A 17,357-nucleotide genomic window follows, 5' to 3' on the forward strand; every position below is an offset into this window, starting at 1 on the left:
TATCTAGTGAAAGAGACGATGTTGGCTGCTTAACTAAAGCTAGTTTCTGATGTTCTGCTTGTTGAAGCTAGCAAGCCCTAAACCAATGACAATACAGATACTAAAGCTAAGAGTTAACCGCTAAAGCTAAATATGTTCTTACTACTTAGAGTGAGTATTATTATTTTTCTGTAATTTTCAATTTTCTTTTGGGTTGGTTTCTGGTCATTTTTGGTGGTCTTTTTTGGGTTGTCTTCTTTGGGTTAGTTTACAGTCATGTTTTGATTGTGTTTTTGGGGGGTTGTTTTATGGTTCTTTTTAGTCATTTCCAGGTTGTTTTGAGGTCACTTTTTGGATTCACTTTTCAGTTCATTTATAATGTCTTTCGGTTAGTTTTCTGTGATTTATTATGTTGTCTTTTGGTCATTTTTCAGTCACTTTATTTTCTTTGGCGTTTTTTTCTTGTTTCTTTTTTCTCATTTTTCAGGTGGTTTTTTTTTTAATGTTTCTTGGGTTGTCTTTTTGAGTCTTTTTGTCTTTTTTGATTTTCTTTTGGGTTGTTTTCTGGATGTGTTTGGGGTCTTTTTTCAGTTTGTTGATTTTCTTTTGGGTTGTCTTTTGGTTGGTATTCAGGTCAATTTTAGCTCCTTTTTTGGGTTGTCTTTTTGGGTAACTCTTTAGTCATCTTTTTGATCGTTTCGGTGGTTTTTAAATTATTCGGGGGGTCGTTTTCTGGTTATGGTTTGGTCTTAAGATCTTTCCTGTTTCACGCGCCAAAGTGAAAAGACTCTTTTGCATCTCACATGGCTCCCCATCCTCCACATTTTCCACCAAACAGGAGCGCCATGAACGCACGCTTCTGCCCCGAGGATGCCGCCACCGTGCCAGCTGTAGCTAGCTAGCCGGTTATTTTAAAACGCGAGCCAGCGAATGAGCCGTTCTGTTAGCGACAGCGTCTTTGTCCGACTCGAGCGTCGACGGCAGACAATAGAAGAAGGCCCCACTCGCTGCCGGGATGTAATACCCGCATCCAATTAATTTAGCATCTTTCTTTGCCTCTTTTAGTGCCTTTCAGCCCATCAGGCAATCTCTTCATTGCGGCTTTTCTGGATTGAGGGGGGAGTTCAACTCTGTGCATCTCCATGCGTTCCCTATTTGCATCCACCAAGATTTCGTTGTCTTTTCAGGGAATATTTGCATGGGGGAAAGCAGCCAGGATGTGGGGGCCGGGCGGGCAATCCAGGCGCGACCGATATCCGGCATATGCCGTCTTTCGGGCCTTTTGTTTTCCGGAGCCAATCTCAGAAACCAAACCTATACCATCCAAACCATCCTTCAAAAGGCATCGAAGGATACCTTCTTTCAGTGCATAGGAAATATCTCGAAATCCGAACGTTTAGGGCCAGCACGGCGGCGGAGTGGTTAGCGCGTGTACGGCACAGTTCTGAGGTCATGAGATCGAACTTCCTGTGTGGAGTTTGCATGTTCTCCCCGTGATTGCATGGGTTTTCTCCGGGCACTCTGGTTTCCTCCCACATTCCAAAAACTTGCATGTTGGGTTAATTGGAAGGTCCAAATTTTCCCTTGGTGTGAATGAGCGAGCAAATTGTCTCTCCCTGTGTGTCCTGCTACTGGCTGGCAACCAGTTCAGGGTGTCCCCTGCCCACTGCATGAAGATAGATGGGGTGGGCTCCAGCACCCCCTAGACCCTAATGACGATAAGCAGTGCAGATGATGAATGGATGGATGGACAAACATTTGCTCAACTTCCAGTTCCAGGGTGTACACCCGTGCTTGAAATCCTTGAAAATGATCAAATCTTGATGATGTGATTTCAAGTGTTGAAAAGTGTTTGAATTTTGGGTGAAGTTCTTGTAAATGCTTAAAATTGTTGGCATGTTTCTCAACAAATCTGCGTACAATGAGGCCAACACTGGTCTCTGATGGTTTCGCTTTACCAATGCATTTTTTTCCCTTGTGTCTAATGGCAGCTGGCAGTAGTTTGTATGGCATTGTCGTAAGAAGCATCATCACCTCCTATGGGACAGGTGCATGCTACTCCTAAACAGGGCACTATCAAATGTGTATAATGTGTATAAGTGCAAGGATTATGGGCCATACAAAAAATATATTTCGTGTTTCCCAGTGGGGAGGTCTAATGGAAAGAACTGCCACTGAAGATATGTTACATATTACTGTCTTTTTACCCAACACCTATATGAGGAGAGGTTTGTCTCAAAAACAAATATAATCATGATTTATTTAAGATCTTAAATCATATGTCTCGATAAAGGCACACGCAAGATTAAACATCACATTTGTAAATTGCAGATATATTAGTACCGGTAGTTCTGCAAAATACATAATTTACACTGGATTTCTTCTTTTGATGTTACTGAAATATTGGAAAAATTTGCTTTGAAAGTCCTTAAAAAGTGCTTGAATTTAGCCATGAAAAAGGTGTATGAACCCTGCAGTTAGAAAAAATATCCATTTTCATCCCAGGTAGAAACCCCCCATACAATTTTAAGCTTTACCTTTTAATTTTTTTATTTCTGACAGCGATACGTAGCCAAAATAGACACGGTGGCGTTTGCGATCATTTATACTGGTGAGAAATCTAAAAGTTGTTTTGATCACTTAACATTTATAAACATTTTTTAAAAATTCTATATTTTTAATAAATAGAAGTTTATGATGCGCCAGAATCTTATTATGTTTTCGAAATTCTGGTCCATAGAAGCCTTTTTGTGTAATTATGCATTTCCGATTTTATTTACGGTATATCCGGTCTATAGGACGCACCGGAATATAAGGTGCACTTTCAAATTCCTGGCAAATTTTAATTATCAAGCAGCGCATTCCACTCCCCCAAAAATAATGTAAGTTGCAATAATTTGAAATTGAAACACTTTCCCCCTTCTGCAGCCCCTCATGCCGGCCTGACACCCTCAGAGTATTACCACCAGATGGCGCTGTTGGCAGGCCACCGCAGCCCCTACTCGACTGAGTTACTTGGGCCGGGGGCTTCCCCCGCCCTACACGTTGACTATCTGCAGGCTGTAGACGGTAAGCAACACAACACTAAACACATCAACGTGAAAAGGTTAACATGCATAGAACTACCTACGATATTCGACTCAATACAGTTACGGTGGTGCCTTCTCAAGCACAAAGTACTCGGAAACGTAATTTCTCCCTACTGATAATCTGATATTTGTCCTACTGTATATACTCACATCCGAGCTGTATTAAAAACTAGAAAATAAAATGCTGAAAATACATATCGTCACTATATATGTACATATTCATATGTACATATTTGTGTCACCAGTTGCAAATTCCACCCATTGAATGATTTAACCCGGCCCGCCATTATTTATAGATAGATAGATGGATAGATTGATAGATAGATAGATAGATACTTTATTCATCCCCTAAGGGAAATTCACAAATTAAGGTATGTCAAAAAAAAGACACACGTCTTTCTTTCCTTTCTACTAAAGTTTGTGATTTCCAAATTACATATAAACTAAATGCTCCCCCTGACCGACAGAGGGCAGTAAAGGATATACTCTCAGCTTTAGTAGTCCCAGCCTAGTAGTTTGATCTGATGTAATCGGATTTAATCTTTTTGCTCATGCACTGCTAAAACCTTTACTATGTATTTCTTACAACAATTAAGGCAAAAATGTAAGTTTTATAGTCCCACTTGACTTTGTAAAGTGCGGTGAGTTGGTTCAGGTGTAAAACTGCATTTACTCTACTGTTAAAAAAAACAGTTAACACATTCAATTCCAAACATCAAAAGCATTTTTTTCCTTTTGTTTGTGAATTGATGTGTTGTGCTTAGAAAAGATCGTGTGTCAGCCATGATTATAATATGAATGTTAGGCAACTAAAGTGGGCTAAATGACAAAGTATACTACCGAAAAGTATACTACGATTCTTTCAATGATCCCGCTCACCTGAGAACAGAATGTCTGTATCTGGTCCCAGACGCAAACTCAGTTTGACATCCCTGATTTATGGTAAAAGAGTGTTGAATTTTGGTCTTTTTATTTGCAAAATTATTTTTGCCCTAAAAAGAAAACGTGTTGGACTTTACTCAGAAATCGAAAAAGAAATGCTCAAATGATTTGAAGACAAAAGACAAAACAGATATTGAGTGTCTCATAGTTTGCAAGCTCTTAAGATTGCAAAAGAAACATAATTACGTTCGAAATGAAGTAACTATTAACTGTAACTAATGACTATTCTTCAACACTGATTAGGAGCTTGGTTGGGGAGTGTTTTCGGCCACCAGCTCATTAAAAGTGTGCAAAGTTTTCGCAACAATCAGCAAATCCCCGAATTGTTCTTAAGCGGGAATTGTCTTTTTCTTTTGTCACCTTTTCAAAGTGAAAACGAGATGATCCGCCGTCATTAGCGAGTTTCCTTTTGTCTGCAGACTTAGCAAAGTAATTAGCGGCCAAAAGCCACATTAGGACAATTTATAGTGGCCAATTTATGACGGCCTCATTTCTCTTCCGTGCTTTAATCAGGGCCATGAAACGCTTCAACTCGGGTTTCTGCACAATTACTATCAAAAACCCCTTCCAAACTAAGATCTGAACAAAAGAAAGCCAACATTTTTTTAAAATAGGTTTTAGAATTAAGATAGTTGTCATTGATAGCATGGTGAATCTTGTTTACAATGAGATTAACTCCGGGGAAAACATGTAACAAAGATGTAAAAGAGAAAAATGTAAGGATCCATAGGCAAAAATATTAATTAATAAATATAAGTTAATGCTTGAAAATTGGCTTAAATTGTAAGTGCAGTTTTCTTATGTAATGATAATGCAATGTAGAGTAGTGCAATAACGTTTAGCAGCAATAAAAGTCCAAAACAGGTCAGTAAACAAGATATGAATACTCATTTTTCTATACGTTTTTCTTAGATTTGTGCCCTTGTTTTTTGGTGGTGATGGTCCTATGGAAGAACTGGTTTCTGAGCCCTTTAGTACTTGTTTTAAAGGGACACTGCGTAATATTTTACTAATAGATGTTGGTGTATTGTGTAGCCCATGTAAAAAAATGACCAAATTGCGACATTTTTATTGTATTTTGTTTTCACCCCGCCTTTTTAATTTGTATAATAAGCAAAAATACACCAAAATATCATATCATAAGACTACCTTCTTTTTTTTCGCCAGATGAGCCAGTTTTGTAGGTAATTATTGGACCCATTTGGGGGGGTTATTTTGCATAGATTTATAAGTAAAACGGTCCTGTTACGGTGGTTGTTTTCCACTAAACGACTTGGATATTAGTTTTGGTTTTTTTTTTTTGCCAGTACAGCACCTTTTTTATGTTGTAGGTGAGCTTTATGTCATGTCAAATAAATATACATTTTTATAACCACTTATAGTACTTAAAATGCAAGTTTATGTAATACTTCATGTATTTTTGCTTATTATTCAAATTCATATTATTGTTTAATTACACCTCATGTTGTGTTGAGAATTGGCACCAATAACTGTGGTTCGTGAGTCAATTGTTTTCTGGGTTCTAACGCAGTCCTGACCTCCAAAAATAAGAGTATCAATCAATGTAGTTAATACAAGATCTTAACAAACGTTATATGCACCCATAAACATATATTCCCATTGTAATTTGATTTTCTGGCCCCTGAGACATATCAGTTATTACATTTTAGAGCCTTGAAACGGGTAACTGGCGACCCTAACACAGCATAAGGGTTAAAGACGTTTCATACCACTACGAAGTGGTAAATTATACACAATGCAACTTTAAAGGACCAGAAGTGCCTATCAGAAAGCCAAAGGTCAATAAAGTGGTGGCACATGCCGCCATTTTTTGCATTCGGCTTAAAATCCTTTCCCAGTCAAAGGAATGGAACCAGCAGGGTGTTTATTTTTTATGTTATATTTTTTGTCCCTGGGGACGTACGGGCCCGTCGGGAGTCTTGTTTGATCATCTCGCCACCCAGATGATGAATCGGCGAGCGAGCGAGCGGGACCGTCCGAGCCCCCTGAAGCGCAGACGTCCCTCTCATTTGCTCTTGATTTATGGACAGGGAGTCATGATTAATTGTGTCGCTTTTCAATTTAGTAGAACAGAATTGTCTGTATTGTCATATCAACGTTATGAAATATTGTATGCAACCAAATTAAGACATGGCACGTAAATAATAAACGTGTAATAAAAAGCTCGGAGAGAAAAATAAGATAAAATTCTGTCTGGATAAATTGGCATAAATTATTTAGAAGGCAGTGCTTAGAGACTGTATACTAGTGCAATGAAAAAAATTGTAAATCTTAGTAATAGTGCAATGAAAATAAGTGCAATAATACTTAACAGCAACAAAAATCTCCATCCATCCATCCATCCATCCATTATCTGCACCGCTTATCCTCAGTAGGGTCGCAGGGGTGCTGGAGCCCATCCCAGCTATCTTTGAGCAGTGGGCAGTAGACACCCTGAACCGGTTGCCAGCCAGTCCAAGACACACAGGGACGTACAACTCACCTGCTCATTCACACCTAGGGACAATTTGGACCGGCCAATTAACTTGAAATGCATGTTTTTGGAATGTGGGAGGAAACCGGAGTGCCTGGAGAAAACCCACGCAGGCAAGGGGAGAACATGCAAACTCCGCACAGGGAGGCTGCGGTAGCTGGACTTGAACCCTGAACTTCTGCACCGTGCTGCCTGCTACAAAGACAATACAACAAAATTAGTCCATCATTTAGTACAATATCACCCGCTAGAATATATACTAAATCAAAAACAATTCAACCCTAAACGAGTGCTAGTGGGCCAAACACCGGGAAATCGATTTATGAGCAACAAACGCTCATAACAGCGTTTCCAGCAGCATGCCATTTTCTTTTTGTTTATGTATTTTGTTAACATTGTTAGACACTTTAAGACTTATCGCACATTAAAGCTTTAAAATTTGTGTTGCTTAATATAAATTAAAATTTTTGTATTTATGGTTATTTAATTTTAGGGAACAGTAGGTCTACCACAAGTTATGTGCAATGTTCTGCGTTTTGAATACCTCGTTTTTTTAACTTTTACTTTGGTTTAATGTTCCTTATATTTGTGAATGCTGTTTAGCAGTTAGTCACCCTGCACCCTAGTTCTGACATTAAATGGTTAAAGCAGCATCTGGTTCAACTTTGCTAACAGGCAAAATTTATGCTTAAAACGTGAAAAAGAAAGAAAAAATGAAAAAGCATGTGATAATTATCTATATACACCGATAAGAAATGTTATACTGTGATAACCATTTTGTCACATACATCTAGTAAATAAGACACAAATACAAATTTAAAAAATAACCACAGAATTTTAAAAATATATATAAATAAATATAAAGTTGAGAATACAAAGAGTGCAAAGTAAAGCCGGAATATAAATAGAATAATAATAGATTTGAATTGATTTGGCTGAAATCAGAGGATTAAGAAGAGGTTAGGGCAGGACAGAGTTGAGAGTCCTGACATCCTGATGAAAGAAGCTGTCTTTGAGCCTGCTGGTTCTGGCTCTGAGACTCTGCAATCGTTTTCCTGACGGCAGCTTTGAGGGGATGGTGTACTAATAGTTTGTAGTTTTCAATAGTCTATGCAGCCCTTTGACACTCCTTGTGATTAAGGGCTAAACAAATAAACTTGACTTGAAGTGACTGGACTTGCTCGTTTAGGGTGGCGTTAGTCCTAAAAAAGGAGTTATCTCTGAGCCCGTTTTCCTGGCAAGACGGGAAAAAAACTTACAAAAAGTTGTTCTTTCGTGAATTCTTCATTCGGAACTCGACGAAGGATGCCCTTGTGCCGATCGTATCTCAAGTGGGAGGATCTGAGCCCGGGTTCCATGATCCTGCTGAAACGATTTAGATGTTGGCAGGACTTTTTCTTTTGCTTTTGTGCGAAGACGCTGATTAACATGTGAAAGGAGCCGTCGCTAATCGCGGGATGTGTCAAGCCGAGAGACGGAGCATTTCCATTCTGGAGATGGATGGATGGATTGTGGGCGCCTTTCGAGGCCGGTTTTGTTTGCTTTTTGCGAAAATGTTTGATTTTCGAGTCCTGGAGTCATTGTGTCAGAGCGCCGCACGCCTTCCTTGTTCCCTTGTTCGCCTTCTTGTTTGCCACTTTGCCGTCTTTTCACACAACAAAAGTCACGTTTTAATCTCCACCCGTGGCTCTTTGTGCGTGCCAGCCAGCGCCTGCTTTTTTCACACCATCAAAGGAGTTTCTTTTTTGTTTGTTGTTTTCTTCTTTTTTTTCTTGATTGCATCTGAAAGAGGAAATAGATGGAGACGTGTTAGCAACCGGCGGCAAATGAGGGTGACGCCCCCCAAGGTTCTGCAAATAGTAATACATTTTATTTCGAAGCGCCTTTCAGGACACCCAAGGTCGCTGTTCGCAGAATATAGAACAGAACATGTGTTAGCCTGCAGAGGGATGGGCACCACCAGGCTGTACTTGCCCAAGACACACTACAGGAAGTGGTGCCCCTACAACCCAAGTGGTCAAGGGAACCCATGTCAATAATGAAAAAATAAATGTGTAAATAAAAGCAAGTAAAGTAAAAAAGTGACTTTTGAGTCTGGATTGGAAGATGAAGCTGCAAAAAATGTAAAAGCCTTATTTAATCCTTATAATGAAAGCAACACCTGTATATTTGTTAGCTTTATTAGTATTCTATGAAAACAACTACGTTGGATGGATAAAAATGAAATACATGCAAAGGCATTTGAAAGTGGAAATGCAATTACAAAAATCCAATTTTTGAATAATTTTTTGGTCATTTTTATTTTGAGGAACTAAAACAAAAGAATGAAACATGCATCATGTGCCCCTTATTTGGGCAACATAAAGAGTGTATTCATATGGATAAAATAACAGCCTTATGAAAAGGTAAAGTAGATAAAATCACATCAATACAGTTCAAGTTTGATTTCTGTGCAGGTATTCTTTAATTTTTACCTTTGGGGTCCATGATCTCACCACTTTTGGTTTGTTGACGAAGCCTATTTAAATGGCGGAGCTCTGTATGACAGAGAAGAAAGAGGAAAACAAGCTGAAGAGAGCAGCCCTGGAGTTTTGCATTGCAGATCATTTCTCCAGGCAGGAGTTCAAGCCTGAGAGCAACCACTTCACGCCACAATGTATGACTTTGCTGCATTTAAGGTGACCACCTGTATCCTGTCTTTTTACATCCCCATACCAGTGAGAAAGTAGCAGTCACTTTCCACTCATTAACTTGTACCAGCTGATCTTCCCTCTCATCTAATGATAACACCCATAGTTGAAATGTATTATTTATTCTACACATTTTACAGCACTGAAAACGTTTAAAGTGTCCTCCCACAGAACCCCTATTAAAACAAAAATGTATTTCCCTCCTCCATCTTTTTCAATATGTACACATTTTCTGAAAAGGGGAGCCACTCGGCAGCGCTCAGAGGCCACATGTGGCTCCTTAGTTGCAGGTTGCCAACCTCCAGTCTAAAATGTTGCAAAGGTAGGGAAGGGCAAGCTTATAAACTGCCTGAAATGCGTGTAAAAGGATTTTGCAAGTGACTCTTTCATTGATCGGGAGCCCAGCGAGTTGTTGGACACGGGTGATGTGGTGGCAAGAGAAGGTTTTGCTGATGATATGGGCTGCACAGTTCTGGGCCAGTTGAGGTGTATGATGGGACTTTCGAGGTAGGCCGTAGAGGAGAGAATAACAATAATAATCAATACTAAAATGTCCTTGTTCTTCAGGTTGCCGCTTTGGGAGCCCCCGGTTGGCGTCGCGTCCCAGCAGGAAGCGGGCACTACCGGTTTCGCCGCTTTCAGAGCACAGTTTGGACATTCAGGCCATGATCCGAAACTCGCCCAACTCGCTGGTGGGCATGCTCAACACCTCGCGATCAAGTTCCTCTGCAAGTGGCTCCTACGGGCACTTGTCGGCCGGCGCCATCAGGTAACGCCATTTGCCACCGCCTACCTACAGGCAGGGGTCACTAATCCTTTATCTGTGAGGGCCACATCAAGTTTCCCTTCTCAGATGAAGGGCTATGGTCACTTTGTAACAGAAATTGTGTGACCATTGCAGAAATCCACAATCAAATCGCCCTTCTGGATTCTTCAGAGATCGAAACTCAGACAATAAATAATACCGACATTTATGAAATAAATAAAAACAATTTGTGGGTTCTTCAGAGAAAAAAAGTCCATGGATTATAAACTTTCTGTTGTGCTGTGACAGTCTTAACAGATCCACGTTCAGGTTAGTTGTCAGAGCACTGGACCACCAGTGATATAGATGACTTGCTTGCGAAAAGGCAGTCGATTTTATCTTATCTCACTATTTTTTTAGTCACGGCACCAGAGACCAATGGTAATTTTGTTGTGCGTTTCATATGTTGCAATGACAATACATTCCATTCCCACCTCTTCTACTTTGCCTAGCCATCATAAACTCCCCCACATGCCCCCTTCTTTTAACTGTACTTCTTTTTTATTTTAGTATTAATTGATTGTTTGTTTTAATTGTTGTTTTTCGTGATATCACTGTTTAATATTCTGCATACAGCAACCCTAGGTATACTGTAAGGTGCTTTGAAATAAAATTTATTATTATCATCGTTGTTACTCTCGCCAAAAGCATGACTTTGGTCTTATTTACTTTTAATGACCATTTGTTTATATTCATCCATTATTAAATTAATTTTAATTCCTTAATCAGTTGTAAAAATAGAAAATATTGAAAAATATGGCCATAGTTTGGGGGACCACTTCCTTAAGACTTAAGGAACAAATGCGGTAGTCCCCTGTTGGCGGCCGCTTCATCAGTTTGTAGATGAATCGATGTGTCTGGATGCAAGCGGGTCGGGGCCCTCCGGCTTGTCATATCGGTCACTCGCCCGCCTCCTATCGGGGTCCTGTCAGCGGGCCGGCGGTCCCAGCCCAAAGCTTGATTGATCGGGCTCCCGGCACCGATTGCTGATCAATGACGGCAGTGAGAGAAACGTGTTTTTTTTTCCCCTCGCAACCCTCCCTACTTTTCTTGGGGGAGTTGCTGTCTCGTCTCGGGGGGTTCAAGCACTTCTCGGCAAGTTGTGACAAGGTGTAACTAACAAATTTTCCTGATATGAAAAATTACAAATTAACTGGTCCACTCCGTGTGAAACCTAAATATGGTTCTGTGAAAATGTATTTGCCCCCTTCTTGATTTTTGTGTTTTTTGCGTATTTATCACTCTCAAAGGTTTCAGGTCATCGTACCAATTTTAATATCCCAAAGAGATCTATCTAGCCCTATGTTAAAAAGTAAATGCTACCCTCCTTGTTATACCACAAAGTAATTGTAACTAACCACAGTTTTAGCAAGGCTGAGTTCAATTCCACAAGCTACACCCTAAATTCCTTGAATCAAGAAATGACTTCAATTGAATCTGTTAGCTGACTCTCAGTAGGGTTAAACATCTTGAGAACACAATTGACATGCCACAATCCCCAAAAATTCCAGAAAAAGAAAATGGAAAAAAGTGATCAAAATCTATCTTTCCAGATAAGGTCGCAAAGCCATTTCCATGGCTCCGGGGCCCCAGCAAACCACTGTCAGGGCCATTATTAACAAATGGAGAAAACCTGAAACAGTGGCAAACCTTCCCAACCTACTACAGCGTTGTGTAAAAATGCTTGATTTCTGTTATATTTGCCAAAGGTGGCCCAACTCGCTATAAAGGTTCATGGGGCAATTAGTTTTTCACATAGGGCCGGATAGGTTTTGATTTTTTTTGTGCCTTAATAAATGGAATCAACATTTGCCAACTGCCTTTTGTATTTCCTTGTGTTGTCCATGTTTGTCCATGTGTGATACAAAAATTAGTTTGATGATCTGAAACCTTCGTGAGTAAAAATATGCAAAAAACACAGAATTCAGGAAGGGGACGTAGACTTTTTCAAGGCACAGTAGCTATAAAACTCATCCATCTGATAATTTAAAACACATTCAAATAGTCATTCAACATAAAAAATATGGTCATAAAATAAACAAGATGATATTAACATTATAAAATGCAGGTTTATTATGAGCACTTTCCATTAAGGACATTTGCAGTTGCTAATAAATGGTGGTGGAAGAGTGAGGGACTGTTGATGATCTTCTAACAAAACTATTGTTTTACGCGATAAACTTCTGTTTTTCTTCCATTAAAAACAACTTTTGATTATTTATTTTTTTGAATCTACCGCTTTTTCAAATTAAAACAACAAGACGTTTTGCCGTCGGACTACGATTTTAATCTACAGCTGCTTTACTTTCAAGTGAGACTAAGTGTATGTGTGTTAATGAACCACTACAATGAACAAATTTGCCACTACCGCTTTTAAAAAGCACATCTGGTTTTTGAAAATATTTTCTTTATATTTAGTAGACTGATTGTGTTTTGGCACGTGTGGATAATTCGTGAGCCCTTACTGTACACTTAAAATGGAAGTTGTTGTAGCTTTACATTAGACGTAAACTATTTCTTTAACTTCTGTCTTTTTTTTTTTTTTTTTTTGCATTTGAAACAGTTTCAGTATTTACTTTTCTTCACTTTGTTTCGCAGCGTCTGAAGTACTAGGCCCTCTAGTGGTAGCATCTGGAAATTCCATGGACTTTCTTTTATCTTGTTGGTCAGGCAAGACATGTCCTCCTATATAGTATTTCAGGTAACTAGAGTAGCTCCTATGTATGAGCGCCACTGTATTAGCGTTTCCATGTTTTCCTTTTAGCAACAAGATGACTGCCTTTGTTTTTCAGGCAAGCACTTAAGATCAAGCTCTCGGTTTTGTGGCCTTTGATGAACTGCGCTCAATTTCACGTTTTTTCATTTATCGCTTGCATCGCGGCACGCTCCGAAAATGCCGCTAGCTAGCCTCGTTACGCTTTTAGCGCAATCTCGTCTGCTGTCTGATTGGCCCCGGGCTTCGGGTTGAGGGTGGGGCTTACAATTGGGGGGAGGGGGTTGCTTGACTAAAGTATTTATAGCAGGGGTGTCAAACATATGACCCGTGGGCCAGATCAGGCACGCCAAATGAATTGTTTCAGCCCGCCAGACAAAACTGAAATATCGGGGCACGAAAAAAGACCTGCAGTTTTAAATATGTCCATTTGAAACCCTCAATTGCCAGGATACTTTTAATTACCACTTGTCATTTTCACTACGTTTTGTATGTTTCCATTACTTTTTGGTACTTTTTCATACTACGTTGTTTTTTTTTGTATATAAGTTTTAATACTCCCCCACCTTTAGTTCATTTTTCACTCCTTTACCTTTCAGTTTAATGCATTTGCATTCTTTTTATTTTTTTAAGTACTTTTTCATTCTTTTCAGAACTTTTTTTCTTTGTATTTTCAGATCTTTTGAATGTTTTTTACTACTTAATTACGTTTTCATAATTTGCAGTACTTATTATAAGAGTTTAATACTTTCTCATTCTTTTCAGTACATTGTTACTATTTTACAGTTCATTTTTTATTTGGACTTTTAACCCTTTTCAAAACCTTTTTTATACTTTACAGTACTCCTTATTCTACCTAGTATTTTTTTGCATATCTTATTATTTTTTTAGTACCTATCAATACATTTTAATACTCTTTCCTTACTCTTCAGTACATTTTTACCTCAAAGTGTTTTCATACATTTCAGAACTTCTTATACATGTTAATCATTTTCAGGACATTTTAATACTTTCTAAAACTTTTAAGTACTTTCAGTTCTTTTCCATACTTTACAGCACTTTTTATTCTACGTTATTCTATATCAATTCCAATGAGTGAAATTGAAGAAATTTCCCACAATGTCCAAGGAGATTTAGTAATTTTTGTGATATTTGGCGGGGTGGTAAAATATTATATACCTGTATGTGTAACTATGTTTTTTTCGTGCAACTTTATCTTTGTGAATTGCAGGGTTCGTATGGCTTGAAATCATCGAAAATGCTTGAATTTCAAAGTTTCGTCTGCAAGGATGGAAAAGTGCTTGACTTTTGGGCGGAGTGCTTGTAAATGCTTGACATTGACTCGATAAATTGAAGAAAGTCTGCTAAGAAAATGACGCTGACACGCTTGCTCCAATATTTTTTTTGCTATCGCATTCTTCCGTTGGGACTAATGGCAGCTGGCATTAGTTTGCATGGCGTGTTCATGTGAACCGTCACTACCCATTACGCGTTGCATTTAAGAGGACAGATATTGAGACATTGGCTTTGAAAGTGCTTAAAATTGCTTGAAATTGGCCATGAAAAAAGTATATGAACCCTGGAATTCAATAAGTAACAAATTTGTAATTATTTTGCTTTGAGAAGCTCCTTTTATTTAAAGTTACATTAGGCCCTTTGAAAGCAGCTATTATGATGATGCGGCCCTTGGTAAAAATTATTTTAACACTCTTCAGTTATATTAGGAAATGGTGATTGATAATTATGTACTACTTGTTGTAACATGTTGCGTCATTGTTAAAGAAATATTTACGTATACATTTTTTTGTGTTTGTGGCTAGCCCGGCGCTGAGTTTCGGCTACCCGCCCACGCCGGTGGCTTTGCACATGCACCAGCAGCTTTTGGGTCGAGCACCGAGCATGGTAAGCTCGGCTTTCGGACACAGCCCGCCGCTCGTACAACCCGCACCAGCATTTGCCGCGCAACGACCCGTTTCTGCATTTGCCGCTGCCAACATGGCCGCTAACATGGCCGCCGCCGCCGAACGCTCCGCCAACTCGAGTGACTCCTTGCAGGTACGCCACCATTTTTCACCTCAAATTCAACCAATAGGTCCTTTCATTTGTCTGTCAACATTATGACGTATCCAGTGGGCGGGGCTTAGCCTGGAGGCAAAATAATACTTAATGCTAGTCAGAAGACAGAGGAAAAGAAAGCTGTTGTTGACGTCAAGAGTCACCATGTTGTGTGCTAGTTTACCAGAATTAGAGAAAAAACATCAGTGATCGTATTTTTTTTTGTTTTACATGATCGCAGTAGACACTCCTGATCAAAGAAAAAAAGAGGGTTGTGTTAAATGCATTACAGCAAAAAGATTGGACCGAGGCACTCATCAAAAATGTTGGGTTTCTAGCGCATACTTCATATCAGATAAGATAAATTAAACATTTATGATGGTTTCTATTGAGTCCATTTTACTTATTATATCAGCAAAATATCTCATTATTTTCTTAGCTTCAGCTAATTGTTAGTGTGTAGGCTAAGTAGCCCTGTAGACACTGCGTGGACCGAAACTAAAAAAAGGCACGCATTGCACACATTTGTTGAGCACAAATTCAATTCATTTATTAAAGTATTGTTTCAAGTATCTATTAAGGTATCAAATCAAATGACTTGGATTGTGTGACCAACAACTGTTTGCGATGCGTGCTTGTTTTTTTTTTCGAACCAAGCATGTTTACAAGGCTACCGTTGGCCTGTAGGCTACATGCTAATAGTTGAAGATCAGAATATAATGTGTTTTTGTGCTTACATTATAAGTAATATGGACTCGATAGCAATAATCACAAACGTTTAATTTCTCTTACCGGGGATGACGTGTGCGCTGCAAACCGGAGCATTTTTGATGAGTGCCTCGGTCCAATCTTTTGTCTTTAATGAACAACTCTCTTCTTTTTCTTTTATCAGGAGTGTCTGCTGGTATCCTGTCAAAAATCAATTTACAATTACTAATGTTTTTCTCTCTGATTCTGGCGCAAAAACACACATCGTGAGGACATTTTAACACTGAACTAGCAGAAATGAATGCTTGGTTTTTTCAATATGTTTTTAAGTCAAGTCAAGTCAAGTCATTTTTATTTGTATAGCCCTTAATCACAATTAGTCTCTAAGGGCTTCACAAAGTATTACATATACGAAGTTTAGGTTATCCGTATGCTATAGAGTAGAAGTGAGTTTTAAGCCTAGATTTAAACATTTCCACCGAGGTTGCAGAACGGATCTCAGGGGGAAGAGCATTCCACAACACCGGTGCCCGGATGGAGAACGCTCTCGAACCAGCGGAACACTTCTTGGCTCTTGGGATCACCAGGAGACCGGCGCTCTCGGAACGAAGGCTTCGGGCCGGGACATAGGGGGAGATCAGATCTGAAAGATATGAGGGGGAAAGTCCATGTATGATTTTGTATAGTAGTAGGAGAACCTTAAAATCGCATCTTAGGCTAACAGGGAGCCAATGCAGGTTAGCCAAAATTAGGGTGATGTGATCGTACTTTCTTGTCCTTGTTAAAAGCCTCGCTGCAGCATTTTTTACCAGCTGAAGACTCTTGAGTCTGGTCATCGGAAGACAGGAAAGTAGTGCATTACAGTAGTCGAGACGGGAGGTAACAAACGCGTGAATTATGATTTCCGCATCCGACTGAGAAAGTATAGGACGAATTTTAGCAATGTTACGGAGATGGAAGAAAGCGGTTCTAGTAATTTTCTTCACATGTGTTTGAAAGGACAGATCGGGGTCGAAAATGACACCTAAATTTTTAAGTGAGTCGCTCTGTGTGATGTGGCAATTGTCTATGTTCACAGCGGTTTTAGAGAACAAGTCACGGGACTTAGATGGACCAATAACTAACATTTCAGTCTTTTCAGAGTTGAGACGCAGGAAATTGAGTGACATCCACTCTTTTATCTCAGTGAGGCAGGCCTCCAAATTTCCACAGTTTAGTGTGGCAGATTCCGCCATCGGGAGATAGAGTTGAGTGTCATCTGCGTAGCAATGGAAACTGACATTATACTTGCGAATAATATCACCCAGTGGAAGCATATAAATGCTGAAAAGAAGGGGGCCAAGCACTAAACCCTGCGGAACACCAGCGCTGAGTATTCTTTTGCCTCCTGCTTTGACTGTGACATCATGCATGACATTGGCTATTGAGCTTTTGCTCCGCTAGCTGAAGCTAACACTAAATAAGCACAGTGTTTTTAAAACTGTTTTTTACCAATACACACTTCTTTTCAATTAAACAGGGAGGCACACCCCCTGTCAAAAATGTTAAGAATTTTATTATTCATGTTCTTTTTTTGTTTTCCTTATTTTTAAGCTTGTTGTTCATATTGACAGTCCAAGGTTTTTCTTCTCATTTGTGGTCTATTCGGCTCAGGAAGTTCCAGGTTATTCATTTTGTTTAGTGAATTTTGCTTTTATTTGGGATTTTATTATTTTTCAGGCTTCAATATTTTGTCTAGTTTTTCCAGAAAAATACTCAGAAGCAAAGTGAAATGAAATGAAATGAAATGATCTGCATTTATATAGCGCTTTTCAAGTCAATGACTTCCCAAAGCGCTTTACATTGTGCTTCACATTTCCCAATAGCGGCCGTGATCTGTGCA

General features: G+C 39.2%; 1 protein-coding gene across 1 annotated transcript in view; it reads left to right on the forward strand.

Moving 5' to 3' along the window:
• The window catches only part of gli3 (GLI family zinc finger 3), a 148,443-nt gene that overhangs the window by 105,359 nt on the left and 25,727 nt on the right, over positions 1 to 17,357 (forward strand). The window contains exons 6-8 of the mRNA XM_088322278.1: positions 2,908 to 3,048; positions 9,762 to 9,963; positions 14,533 to 14,767. Of these exons, the coding sequence (XP_088178404.1) occupies positions 2,908 to 3,048; positions 9,762 to 9,963; positions 14,533 to 14,767 (578 nt within the window). The remainder of the gene's footprint in view (positions 1 to 2,907; positions 3,049 to 9,761; positions 9,964 to 14,532; positions 14,768 to 17,357) is intronic.

This window comes from Urocampus carinirostris, chromosome 18, assembly GCF_059441175.1.
Source record: "Urocampus carinirostris isolate Australia breed hairy pipefish chromosome 18, RoL_Ucar_1.0, whole genome shotgun sequence".
NCBI lineage: Eukaryota > Metazoa > Chordata > Actinopteri > Syngnathiformes > Syngnathidae > Urocampus > Urocampus carinirostris.